Source organism: Nerophis lumbriciformis, linkage group LG27 (genome assembly GCF_033978685.3).
Source record: "Nerophis lumbriciformis linkage group LG27, RoL_Nlum_v2.1, whole genome shotgun sequence".
Classification (NCBI taxonomy): Eukaryota; Metazoa; Chordata; class Actinopteri; order Syngnathiformes; family Syngnathidae; genus Nerophis; species Nerophis lumbriciformis.
The window spans coordinates 33,428,099-33,441,882 of record NC_084574.2 but is presented as its reverse complement, the minus strand read 5'-3'; the positions used below and the strand labels follow the sequence as shown (position 1 = coordinate 33,441,882).

Below are 13,784 nucleotides of genomic sequence, written 5' to 3'. Positions count from 1 at the left end.
ACAGGACCTCCCGAGGGACACGGTCGAATGCCTTCTCCAAGTCCACAAAACACATGTAGACTGGTTGGGCAAACTCCCATGCACCCTCAAGGACCCTGCCGAGAGTATAGAGCTGGTCCACAGTTCCACGACCAGGACGAAAACCACACTGTTCCTCCTGAATCCGAGGTTCGACTATCCGGCGTAGCCTCCTCTCCAGTACACCTGAATAGACCTTACCGGGAAGGCTGAGGAGCATGATCCCACGATAGTTAGAACACACCCTCCAGTTCCCCTTCTTAAAGAGAGGAACCACCACCCCGGTCTGCCAATCCAGTGGTACCGCCCCCGATGTCCACGCGATGCTGCAGAGTCTTGTCAACCAAGACAGCCCCACAGCATCCAGAGTCCTAAGGAACTGCGGGCGGATCTCATCCACCCCCGGGGCCTTGCCACCAAGGACCTTTTTAACTACCTCAGCAACCTCAGCCTCAGAAATAGGAGAGCCCACCACAGAATCCCCAGGCACTGCTTCCTCATAGGAAGACGTGTTGGTGGGATTGAGGAGGCCTTCGAAGTATTCCCTCCACCGATCCACAACATCCGCAGTCGAGGTCAGCAGAACACCATCCTCGCCATACACGGTGTTGATAGTGCACTGCTTCCCCTTCCTGAGGCGGCGGATGGTGGTCCAGAATTGCTTCGAAGCCGTCCGGAAGTCGTTTTCCATGGCCTCACCAAACTCTTCCCATGTCCGAGTTTTTGCCTCTGCGACCGCTGAAGCCGCACACCGCTTGGCCTGTCGGTACCTGTCCGCTGCCTCAGGAGTCCTATGAGCCAAAAGAACCCGATAGGACTCCTTCTTCAGCTTGACGGCATCCCTCACCGCCGGTGTCCACCAACGGGTTCTAGGATTACCGCCACGACAAGCACCAACTACCTTGCGGCCACAGCTCCAATCAGCCGCCTCGACAATGGAGGCGCGGAACATGGTCCATTTGGACTCAAGTGCACATATGGACACCCTTATGTTTGAACATGGTGTTCGTTATGGACAATCTGTGACGGGCACAAAAGTCCAATAACAAAACACAGCTCGGGTTCAGATCCGGGCAGCCATTCTTCCCAATCACGCCTCTCCAGGTTTCACTGTCGCTGCCAACATGAGCATTGAAGTCCCCCAGTAGAACGAGGGAATCACCCGGGGGAGCACTCTCAAGTACTCCCTCGAGTGAATCCAAAAAGGGTGGGTACTCTGAGCTGCGGTTTGGCGCGTAAGCGCAAACCACAGTCAGGACCCGTTCCCCCACCCGAAGGCGGAGGGAAGCTACCCTCTCGTCCACCGGGTTGAACTCCAACGTGCAGGCTCTGAGCCGGGGGGAAACAAGAATTGCCACCCCAGCCCGTTGCCTCTCACTGCCGGCAACGCCAGAGTGGAAGAGAGTCCAGCCCCTCTCGAGAGAACTGGTTCCAGAGCCCTTGCTGTGCGTCGAAGTGAGTTTGACTATATCTAGCCTGAACTTATCCACCTCGCGCACTAGCTCAGGCTCCTTCCCCCCCAGCGAGGTGACGTTCCACGTCCCAAGAGCTAGCTTCTGTAGCCGAGGATCGGACCGCCAAGTGCCCTGCCCTTGGCTGCCGCCCAGCTCACATCGCACCCACAAAAACAGTCTGGTGTAAACTATCCAGTGTAATGATGTATACACTGATTCATATATTAGGGAAACAAAACAACCATTAAGCCGATGCATGGCACAGCATAAACGGGCAAACTCTTCAGGCCAAGACCCAGCTGTCTACCTGAAACTCAAGGTGAAACCGCACTCCTTTGAGAATAAAAATGTACGGATTCTGGACAGGGAGGGGGGATGGTATGAAAGAGGAGGGAAGGAAGGCATCCAAAAATGGTTTTAAAACCATCCCTGAACAGAGGAGGTGGTCTGCGACACCTCGCACATACAACGCTGTCCTTGCAATCATTCCTTAAAGACTACAATTTAGCCTTCAACAAATAAGAGGAGTTCGAAATGTTCCGGCCACAGATGCTCCTTTTTGCACCATTTTTACAACTAAATGTAATGTTTGTGTGGGTGATTCGTCTAATGACTGCTTTTGTACAGGTACTGTTCGTTCCACAGCGATCAAGTCCTCAATGCTAACAAGGGGAAATTCCACTTTAACGACTGTTGTTGGCATTGACAGAACGGTACATCTTTTTTTTCCACCACAATAGGGCGGACCCATCCTTTCCCAGGCACACCTTCCTTGTGTAGGAGTATAAATAGTTGGGGTTTTGGCACCAGCTGCTAGACTAGCTCTGACCATTCTAAGTCTAAAACTAGATCTGAGCAATCTAAGTCTATGAGCATGAACTGATGAAGTCTACTTGGGAGAGAGGTGAAAGTCTTCTAAGACAAACTGAACAGTCCAGTTGCGATCGATTGAATGCCTTGAGAATAGATAAGGGGATGTTGTTTTGGTTTGTGAACACTTTTCATGCACTTGTGATTAAGGAGTACGTAAATAAATTGTGATTTATTGATTGATTGAACTCTTGTGCTGGTTTAAGACATGATTTAAAAGTCTTAAAAGAGGTAGATGTCCTAACAATCTGAGTGAGATCTTTCCAAAGCTTTGGAGCAACCACAGAGAAAGCGTGATTTTCTTTGGATTTTAATTGAATTTTGAGGACGACAAGAAGAAATTAATCAGCAGACCTCAGAGACCGTGTGGGGGTGTAGATTTTTACAAGGTCAGAAATACTGATGTGCAGATCCATTAAGAGATTTAAAAACAAACAATACAATGTTTAAATGAACACATTTCTAAAATGAACTGGTTCGATTGAAGGGATGCTACAATGATCACGTTTTTTGTGCTAGCATTTTGAACTAACTGCAATTAAGCCAGTGAGGTCTACTTCACTCCAACATAAAGTGAGTTGCAATTGTCCAAACGAGAAGATTAAACCAATAAGATTTTTGTAAAATTCCAAGATAAAGAAAATAGATCCGGAAAGTATTCACATTGCTTCTCTTTTCCCACATTTTGTTACAACTTACAGCCTTATTCAAAAATACAATACAATTAGTTTTGTCCTCAGACTTCTACACACAATATACCCCATAATGACAATATGAGAAGATTTTTTTCAAAAAAACAAAATTCTTAAAATGTATTAAAATTTAAAAGCTTAAAAAAAACCACATGTACATAAGTATTCGCAGCCTTTGCTCAATACTTTGTTGATGCACCTTTGGCAGCAATTACAGCCTCAAGTCGTTTTGAATGATGCTTTTGAATGCACATTTTGAATGCTTGGCACACCTATTTTTATGCAGTTTTGCCCATTCCTTTTTGCAGCACCTTTGAAGCTCCATCAGGTTGGATGGGAACCGGCTTAGCCGACAGGCAGCACAGGCTCCTGCCTGGGGCGCAATCTGCTGGAATGCGCGCCAAACAGCAAAATTTACAAATCAAAAATGTATAAAATGAAAAAATATATAAATACAAATTAATGTATAATTAAAAACACTCTGCACACTTATTACATAAGTTTACTTGTAAGTAAGTAACAATAAAACCACAATACTGTATTTAAAGTCTTTGGGATCAAGTATTTGTAAAAGGCTGGACGGGGCAAACTTACCATTGAGTCCCCACAGGACTTCACGGGGTACACAGTCAAATGCCTTCTCCAAGTCCACAAAGCAGTAGACTGGTTGGGCAAAACTCTCATGCACCCTCAAGGACCCTGCCGAGAGTATAGAGCTGGTCCACAGTTCCACAACTAGGACGAAAACCACACTGTTCCTCCTGAATCCGAGGTTCAACTATCCGGCGTAGCCTTCTCTCTAGTACACCTGAATAGACCTTACCGGGAAGGCTGAGGAGTGTGATCCCACGATAATTGGAACACACCCTCCGGTTCCCCTTCTTAAAGAGAGGAACCACCTCCCCGGTCTGCCAATCCAGAAGTACCGCCCTCGATGTCCACGCGATGTTGCAGAGTCTTGTCAACCAAGACAGCCCCACATCATCCAGAGCCTTAAGGAACTCTGAGCGGATCTCATCCACCCCCGGGGCCTTGCCACCGAGGAGCTTTTTAACTACCTCGGCAACCTCAGCCCCAGAAATAGGAGAGCCCACCACAGATACCCCAGGCACTGCTTCCTCATAGGAAGATGTGTTGGTAGGTTGAAGAGGTCTTCGAAGTATTCCCTCCACCGATCCACAACATCCGCAGTCGAGGTCAGCAGAACACCATCCCCACCATACACAGTGTTGACAGTGCACTGCTTCCCCTTCCAGAATCGCTTTGAAGCCGTCTGCAAGTCGTTTTCCATGGCTTCCCCGAACTCCTCCGAGTTTTTGCCTCGGCGACCTCTGAAGCCGCACACCGCTTGGCCTGTCGGTACCTGGCTGCTTCCTCCGGAGTCCTATGAGCCAAAAGAACCCGATAGGACTCTTTCTTCAGCTTGATGGCATCCCTCACCGCTGGTGTCCACAAACGGATTCTAGGATTACCGCCGCGACAGGCACCAACCACCTTGCGACCACAGCTCCAATCGGCCGCATCGACAATAGAGGTACGGAACATCGTCCACTCGGACTCAAAGTCCAGCGCCTCCCTCGTGACATGTTCAAAGTTCTTCCGGAGGCGGGAATTGAAACTCTCTCTGACAGGAGACTCTGCTAGGCGTTCCCAGCAGACCCTCACAATGAGTTTGGGCCCGCCAGGTCTGTCCGGCATCCTCCCCCACCATTGCAGCCAACTCACCACCAGGTGGTGATCGGTAGAAAGCTCCGCCCCTCTCTTCACCCGAGTGTCCAAAACATGAGACCGCAAATCCGATGACACATCTACAAAGTCGATCATTGAACTGCGGCCTAGGGTGTCCTGGTGCCAAGTGCACATTTGGACACCCTTATGTTTGAACATGGTGTTTGTAAAGGACAATCTGTGACGAGCACAAAATTCCAATAACAAAACACCACTCGGGTTCAGATCCGGGCGGCCATTCTTCCCAATTACGCCTCTTCAGTTTTCACATTTGTTGCCAATATGAGCGTTGAAGTACCCTAGTAGAACGAGGGAATCACCCGGGTAAGCACTCTCCAGTTCTCCCTCGAGTGAATCCAAAAAGGGTGGGTACTCTGAGCTGCCGCTTGGCGCGTAAGCGCAAACAACAGTCAGGACCCATCCCCCAACCCGAAGGCGGAGGAAAGCTACACTCTCAACCACTGGCTTTGTGACGTGCAGGCTTTGAGCCAGGGAGCAAGAAGAATGGCCACCCCAGCCCGTCGCCTCTCACTGCTGGCAACGCCAGAGTGGAAGAGAGTCCAGGCCCTCTAGAGAGAACTGGTTCCAGAGCCCTTGCTGTGCGTCGAAGTGAGTCCGACTATATCTAGCCGGAACTTCCCCACCTCGCGCACTAGCTCAGGCTCCTTCCCCCCAGCGAGGTGACGTTCCACGTCCCAAGAGCTAGCTTATGTAGCCGAGGATCGGTCCGCCAAGTGCCCTGCCTTCGGCTCCCGCCCAGCTCACATTGCACCCGACCTCTATGGCCCCTGCTATGGTGAGCCCATTGGAGGGGGGACCCACGTTGCCTCTTCGGGCTGTGCCCGGCCGGGCCCCATGGGGACAGGCCCGGCCACCAGGCGCTCGCCATCGTGCCTCACCTCCGAGCCTAGCTCCAGAGTGGGGCCCCGGTGACCCGCGTCCGGGCATGGGAAATCTGGGTCCTTTGTTTGTATTTTTCATAGAGGTCTTCGAGCTGCTCTTTGTCTGATCCCTCACCATTGAGATATGTCATGAAAAAAAACAAGAATATATTAATTAGCTGATAACAATACCACAAGTGGTCTGCTAATATCCGACATCAGTGATTATCTGCCAGTTTTCATAGTCTATGACAGAAACTACAGGAAGAGGATCATTGATGACAAAAACACATTTGAAAGAATATGTACAGAACAAGGAATGACAGCTTTCAAGATTGATCTGAGAGATCAACGTTGGAACAATGACTACAGTGAAAATGATGTAGATGATGCATATGCTAATTTTTTTAATACTTTTATGAGACTTTATGACAATATTGTCCATTGAAACAACTTTGTGAGAAGCAAAAGAAAAACCATCAACCACCTTGAAAAAATGAGAACCTTTAACATATACCAGCAACCTATCATTTCAAACAGGCAAATTCCCAAACAAAATTTAAATAGCAAAAATCGTACCGATTTATAAGACTGGCGACAAACACCAGTTTACAAACTCCAGACCTGTTTCTCTACTTTTGCAATTTTCTAAAATTATTGAAAAACTGTTTCACAAAAGATTAGACAAATTCATAAATAAAAACAAAATACTCACAGACAACCAATACGGATACAGAGCCAACATCAAAGCCATTTAATCGAAATAATGGAAGAGATCACAAATGCAATACATAGCAAAACATGTGCTACTACACTCGCCTCAGGAGGGACTCAATCAAATCAATCATCAATCAATCAATGTTTATTTATATAGCCCTAAATCACAAGTGTCTCAAAGGGCTGCACAAGCCACAACGACATCCTCGGTACAGGACCCACAAAAGGGCAAGGAAAAACTCACCCCAGTGGGACGTCGATGTGAATGACTATGAGAAACCTTGGAGAGGACCGTATATGTGGGTAACCCCCCCTCTAGGGGAGACCGAATGCAATGGATGTCGAGTGGGTCTGCCATAATATTGTGAGAGTCCAGTCCATAGTGGGGCCAGCAGAAAACCATCCCGAGCGGAGACGGGTCAGCAGCGCATAGATGTTCCCAACCGATACACAGGCGAGCGGTCCACCCCGGGTCCCGACTATGGACAGCCAGCACTTCATCCATGGCCACCGGACCTGTGTGTCTCCCCCTCCACAAGGGATAGGGGGGAGCAGAGGAGAAAGGAAAAGAAACTGCAGATCAACTGGTCTAAAAAAGGGGGGCTATTTACAGGATATAGTATACAAATGAGTTTTAAGATGGGACTTAAATGCTTCTACTGAGGTAGCATCTCTAACTGTTACCGGGAGGGCAATCCATAGTACTGGAGCCCGAATAGAAAACGCTCTATAGCCCGCAGACTTTTTTTGGGCTCTGGGAATCACTAATAAGCCAGAGTTTTTTGAACGCAGATTCCTTGCCGGGACATATGGTACAATACAATCGGCAAGATAGGCTGGAGCTCAACCATCATCCAACCAATCATTGACTACTGTATTTTAAGACATCCTCAGTGTAGTTAATGATTGCTTGAATTATTTCAGTAAATGGCACCTCTGTCTCTGCAGGCATTCCTCTCCAGAAACGAAGCACAGATCCAGATAGCCTCCATTCTGGCTGAAAAGGACACCCTGAGGTCTCAGATAATGGAGCTCAAGAAAGCTTTCAGTTTGCACGACAAAGACCGGCAGAGCTCTGATGTAATTTCCGACTCAACATCACCAGCATAGAACAAGAGAAATCTTAATGATGTATAATTGTTTCTTTACAGGTGAGAGGAATTGCCTGTAAGTGTGACCACTCCCCAATCCCGAACAGACGCAAGCTTTGTCGCATGGACGCAGTTAATCCTTCATCGCGAAATCGCTTTTCCTCAGAGGTGCGCGAATGAGGTTTTGCTAAGATGCTTAAAACATGTGCCAAGTTAAGTTCAGGGGAGGTTTTTTTTTTAAATGCTATCCTATATCTAAAAACATTTCCTCATTCACAAGCAACATAACACACTTTCGATGGCTTCACAACAGCGAGCTGTGGTGTTAACATTTTTGGTTACCAGTTAACCACATGGATGTCACAAAACTGGAAACAGCTGCCAATCATGTAATCCCTGTTTATTAGGTGTGAACTACAATTGAGGAACAATGGTAGGCCGTATTCAAGATTCGGTTGGTACCTGTATTGAAATGTAGTGTAAAATAGTTTAAAATGTTTTATTTTGAGGAAAGTGCAATAGTAAGAAATTGAACTGAATTATTATATCCATCCATCCATCCATTTCTACCGCTTATTCCCTTCGGGGTCACGGGGGGCGCTGGAGCCTATCTCAGCTAGAATCGGGCGGAAGGCGGGGTACACCCTGGATAAGTTGCCACCTCATCGCAGGGCCAACATAGATAGAGAGACAACATTCACACTCACATTCACACACTAGGGCCAATTTAGTGTTGCCAATCAACCTGTCCCCAGGTGCATGTCTTTGGAGGTGGGAGGAAGCCGGAGTACCCGGAGGGAACCTACGCAGTCACGGGGAGAACATGCAAACTCCACACAGAAAGATCCCGAGGCCGGGATTGAACTCACGACTACTCAGGACCTTCGTATTGTGAGGCAGACGCACTAACTCCTCTGCCACCGTGCTGAATTATTATATATTTTAGTAAATTAAAGTTCCTTTCAATAAATACAACAGAAAGCCATGTCAATAATGATCTCACTGGCTCAATAAATCTTGTTTACACCTCAATACCAAAAAGACTGTATGTATGTTCTTCTCTCGTAAGTCAGCAGAGGGCGAGCAACCGTCTGTAGTGGTTAATGGAGAGAGTCTTGATATCCTAGAAAAATTCAAATATCATGGAGTGGTCTTTGACACAAATTTATCCAAAATGTTTTGGTATCCTGGAGTATTCAAAGTTCCTTTCACTAGAACTAAGTCCTGAAAAACAACCCCACACCATATTTCCTCCTCCACCAAATTTCACACTCGGCCCAATGCAGTCCGAAATGTACCGTTCTCCAGGCAACTTTCAAACCCAGACTCGTCCATCAGATTGCCAGATGGAAAAGCGTGATTCATCACTCCAGAGAAGGCGTCTCCACTGCTCAAGTGTCCAGTGGCGACGTGCTTTAAACCACTGCATCCGACGCTTTGCATTGGACTTGGTGACATATGCCTTAAATGCAGCTGCCCGGCCATGGAAACCTATTCCATGAATCTCTCTGCTTACTGTACGTGGGCTAATTGGAAGAAGTTTGGAGCTCTGTAGTAACTGACTGTGCAGAAAGTCTTTGCAATATGCGCTTCAGCATCCGTGGCCCACCACTTCGTGGCTGAGTTGCTGTTGTTCTTAAACTCTTCCATTTTCTTATAATAAAGCCGACAGTTGGCTTTGGAATATCTAGGAGCGAGGACTGGATTTGTTGCGCAGGTGGCATCCTATGACAGTTCCACGCTGGAAATCACTGAGCTCCTGAGAGCGGCCCATTCTTTCACAAATGTTTGTAGAAACAATCTCCATGCCAGGTGCTTGATTTTATACACCTGTGGCCGAGCCAAGTGATCAGAACACCTGATTCTGATCATTTGGATGGGTGGCCAAATACTTTTGGCAATATAGTGTGTACATTATTGTTTTACAACTTGGACACACACAAAACTGTATTAAAACCCATCAAGTCTCTCTTCAAAAGGGCAGTTAAAATCCTTGACAGGAAACCAATGCACTTCCACAATTGTATTACTTAACACTTAACATTCTTGATCTGAATAGCTACCAGATCTTTATGGAGGCTTGTCTCATCTACAAAGTTTTAAATGCGCTTGCACCACTACCATTAGATGAATTCATTCAGAGGAGAAACAGTGAAGGACGGAAAACTAGGGCCTTGTCCAGAGGTGATTGTAATACACCAAGAACAAAATTCGGTCAAATGGTCACCTCTGTAAGAGGAACACAATCCTGGAATAAGTTGCCCACACACATTAGAGACTGTAATAACTATCCACTTTTCAAAAAAAAACTTAAACACTGGCTAAAAATAAATCAGACATGCACCCATTAAACCATTAAACACTGTTTCCAGACTCCAGCCCGTTCCAGTGGGCTTCTGGCCAGCATATTTGAAGCTATGTCTGTCCTGGTCTATTGTCTTGTAATTGTGTATTGCAACTGCTTGTCTTGTCTGTTTTATGATGTCTTATTTATTTGGTTCGTATTTCTGTCATCGTGGTTTTAAAGTCTTATGTGTCTCACTGTGTTATTTTAGAAACCTGTCCCAATTGAATAAATGAAATTAAATGAAAATGCATAACTTTAATATATATTTGTTTTAAAATATATTTGTAATAATACTCATACTCTAATTCAGCTTTACGTAATCGTGAATACTTATTCTGTATGCATGCGTGTTTGTCTCTCTTAAAGTGTGACGATTCAATGGCCAGTAGAGTAGAACCTCCAAGTCCTCAGTCTCTACGCATAAGAAAGGGAGCTCTTCATGAAGAAAACAGGTGAGCGTGTTTATGTTTGTTCTATTTTTGTTCTGGGCTCAGTTCTTTTGTATTACATTTTTTTAAGTTAACAGTTTGTTTAAAAGCTATTATAGACACCTGCCACAGGGCATGTCTTTTCCTTTGCTGTGTCTCTGTAGTACTTGTACAGCATTCAGTCTGTGACGCAATGTGGAAAGAATCTATTTTACACAGCGTGATAATGCTAACTTGTCAAACCAGTCTTGGGTATTGCACAGTAGATCGTAATTCCATGTTCAGTGTTTTACTAAATATATGTTTGTGTGCATGTGAGAGTCCCAAATCCGACTGAGATGTTTTCTGTTTTGTAGCCTGGATACAGAGGAGACTGATGATTTGTCATTGGACGACTTTGTGATCCTCCCCAATGGTGCGTTTTGCAAACCTACAGTTTAGTTCCTTACAAAGATATGAGCAATCCAGAATGTTTATACTGTCTTCATTGTAAAATGGGAGGGACAAATGTAAAAAAATCCAGAAAAAATCACATTAAACATAGTCCGGGAAATACAGTAGGAAGGTGATTCATATGGCCCCATTCGTTGCGGTTTATGTGACACATGAAATGTGACAAGAAAGGGGGTTGCACTATCCACTCTAGCCGCCAGATGGTAGTAGAGTGTTGAATATCTTGAAATGTGTTATGTGGCAATTCCAACTTTGACCACAGCGGAATGGGCCCCTTCCCTCCTGTAAGTATTTGCTTCACCAATCAGCAAACAATCTGACAGCCCACAGACCATGAGTCGTGGTCAAAGAACATAATGTCTTGAGTTTCCAATAATTTCTACAACTGTTATTTTTTTTGTGATAGAGTGATTGTAGCGCATACTTGTCTGTCACACAAAACATTCATGAAGTTTGGTTCTTTTATGAATTTATTATGGGTCTACTGAAAATGTGAGCAAATCTGCTGGGTCAAAAGTATACATATCATCAATTTTGGTGATGTAGAAAAGTTACAATAAAATCAAATTAGCTTCATGGCATGGCCTCTTAACTTCATGTGAGTGATTATGATTGACGACACCTGTTGACTTCTCTGAGCCCATTTAAGTAGGACTCATGTGATGCAGTCATTAGACTCGGTTACAAACGCGACAATGGGAAAGTCAAAGGAACTTAGCACAGATCTGAAAAAACTAATCATTGACTTGAACAAGTCAGGAAAGTCACTTGGAGCCATTTCAAAGCAGCTTAAGGTCCCTAGAGCAACTGTGCAGACATAAGTATAAAGTGCATGGCACAGTTTTGTCACTGCCACGATCAGGAAGAAATTGCAAGCTATCACCTGCTGCTGAGAGAAAATTGGTCAGGATGATCAAGAGTCAACCGAGAACCACCAAAAAGCAGGTCTGCAATGAATTGGAAGCTGCCGGAACACAGGTGTCAGTGTCCACAGTCAAGTGAGTTTTGCATCGCCAAGGACTGAGAGGCTACCATGCAAGAAGGAAGCCCTTGCTCCAGAAGCGACACATTAAGGCTTGTCTAAAGTTTACTGCTGATCACATGGACAAAGATAAGACCTTCTGGAGGAAAGTTATGTGATCAGATGAAAGAAAAATTTAGCTGTTTGGCTACAATACCCAGCAATATGTTTGGAGGAGAAAAGGTGATGTCTTTAATCACAGGAACATCATTCCTACCGTCAAGCATGGTGGTGGTAGTATTATGCTCTAGGCCTGTTTTGCTGCCAATGGAACTGGTGCTTTACAGAGAGTAATTGGGACAGAGGAGGATTGCCTCCAAATTCTTCAGGACAACCTAAAATCATCAGCCCGGAGGTTGGGTCTTGGGTGCAGTTGGGTGTTCCAACAGGACAATGACCCCAAACACACGTCAAAAGTGGTAAAGAAATGGCTAAATCAGGCTAGAATTAAGGTTTTAGAATGGCCTTCCCAAAGTTCTGACTTAAACCCCATTGAGAACATGTGGACAATGCTGAAGAAACAAGTCCATGTCAGAAAACCAACACATTTAGCTGAACTGCACCAATTTTGTCAAGAGGAGTGGTCAAAAATTCAACCAAAAGCTTGTGGATGGCTACCAAAAGTGCCTTATTGCAGTGAAACTTGCCAAGGGACATGTAAGCAAATATCAACATTGCTGTATGTATACTTTTGACCCAGCAGATTTGCTCACATTTTCAGTAGACCCATAATAAATTCATAAAAGAACCAAACTTCATGAATGTTTTTTGTGACCAACAAGTATGTGCTCCAATCACTCTATCACAAACAACTAACAGTTGTAGAAACTATTGGAAATTCAAGACAGCCATGACTTTATGCGCTTTACAAGTGTATGTAAACTTTTGACCACGACCGTATGTAAGATAAGGTGAGGCACCAGCCGAGAATTAAAAGTGAGGAGTTGGTTAATAATCTTTAGGAAGTTGGGAGCAGAGATGTGATCATCGTAAAGGAATTTTAAAAGGTTCTTTTAAGTCAGGGGTGAACATTACGTCGATCGCGAGCTGCCGGTCGATCGGGGAGGGTGTGTCAGTCGATCACCAGCCAGTCATTAAAAAATACACCTAAAAATTAGCGATCATCAATCTTCACCAAGACGTCACTTAGGTCACTTGATTGACATTCACTGTCTTCTGAGATGAAGCTGGCTGCTGCGAGATCATTATTAAGAATACATTATTTTTCAGGACTTATGCAGATCCCAAATACAGATCAGCAGGTACCAGAAGGTAAGAAATGTTGCTTTTGAATAATATTGCGAAACAAAACGCCAGATATGTCTTACCTTATACACACACCATAATAATACTCGTATGTTGAAGCACAGTACATTCCATCAAGCGGTGCGGCTTCATAGCTTACCAAAGTCGTACTAAAACATTTTGATAGATTTTTGAGCGCCGTGTGTAATGTTCTATATTTTCAATGGAACATATAAAATGTTGGTGTTGTTTACTTGAGTCATATTGCCGTCATGGTGCAGCCTACACTTATCTCGTATGTTTGACTGCCATCTACTGGTCACACTTCTCATCACACCATGGACCAAATGAAATAGCTTCGAGGTCGGTAAGCACAACCAAACATATTCCTTACATTAGGCGCGCCGGGTTATAAGGCGCACTGTCGAGTTTTGAGGGAAAAAAATATATTTTAAGTGCGCCCCATAGTCCTGAAAATACGGTACACATATTTTTATGTGTGTATTTTTTCTGTATTGTCAAAATGTACTTAGTTAAAGGGAAATTCGAAATAGAAAAAGTGCGTATATGGCACCACCTTACGGATCGTTAACATAGAAAACACAACAAAAATTAAATTATATTCAATATTTCAATATAATTCCCACCAATACAGTAATATTGGTATAAATGTAAAATTGTTTAGATCCACATCCCATCTGATAATCGCGACCAGCGATATTTCATTTCATAATAATGATAGTAATAAAAACAGTTAAAAAAATAACTATAATAAAAAGTAAGTTTTTTGAACGGCTCTTTGAAAGGAAGTGAAGTGAAGTGTGTGAAGTGAAGTGAAT

General features: G+C 44.7%; 1 protein-coding gene across 2 annotated transcripts in view; it reads left to right on the top strand.

Moving 5' to 3' along the window:
• The window catches only part of card14 (caspase recruitment domain family, member 14), an 86,930-nt gene that overhangs the window by 39,809 nt on the left and 33,337 nt on the right, over nucleotides 1-13,784 (top strand). Inside the window, exons 7-11 of one of the 2 annotated variants that reach the window (XM_061988041.2) lie at nucleotides 7,309-7,440; nucleotides 7,512-7,619; nucleotides 10,165-10,250; nucleotides 10,583-10,641; nucleotides 12,931-12,972. In XM_061988041.2, coding sequence (XP_061844025.2) covers nucleotides 7,309-7,440; nucleotides 7,512-7,619; nucleotides 10,165-10,250; nucleotides 10,583-10,641; nucleotides 12,931-12,972 — 427 coding nt within the window. The remainder of the gene's footprint in view (nucleotides 1-7,308; nucleotides 7,441-7,511; nucleotides 7,620-10,164; nucleotides 10,251-10,582; nucleotides 10,642-12,930; nucleotides 12,973-13,784) is intronic. The other variant, XM_061988042.2, reaches the window with a different exon arrangement.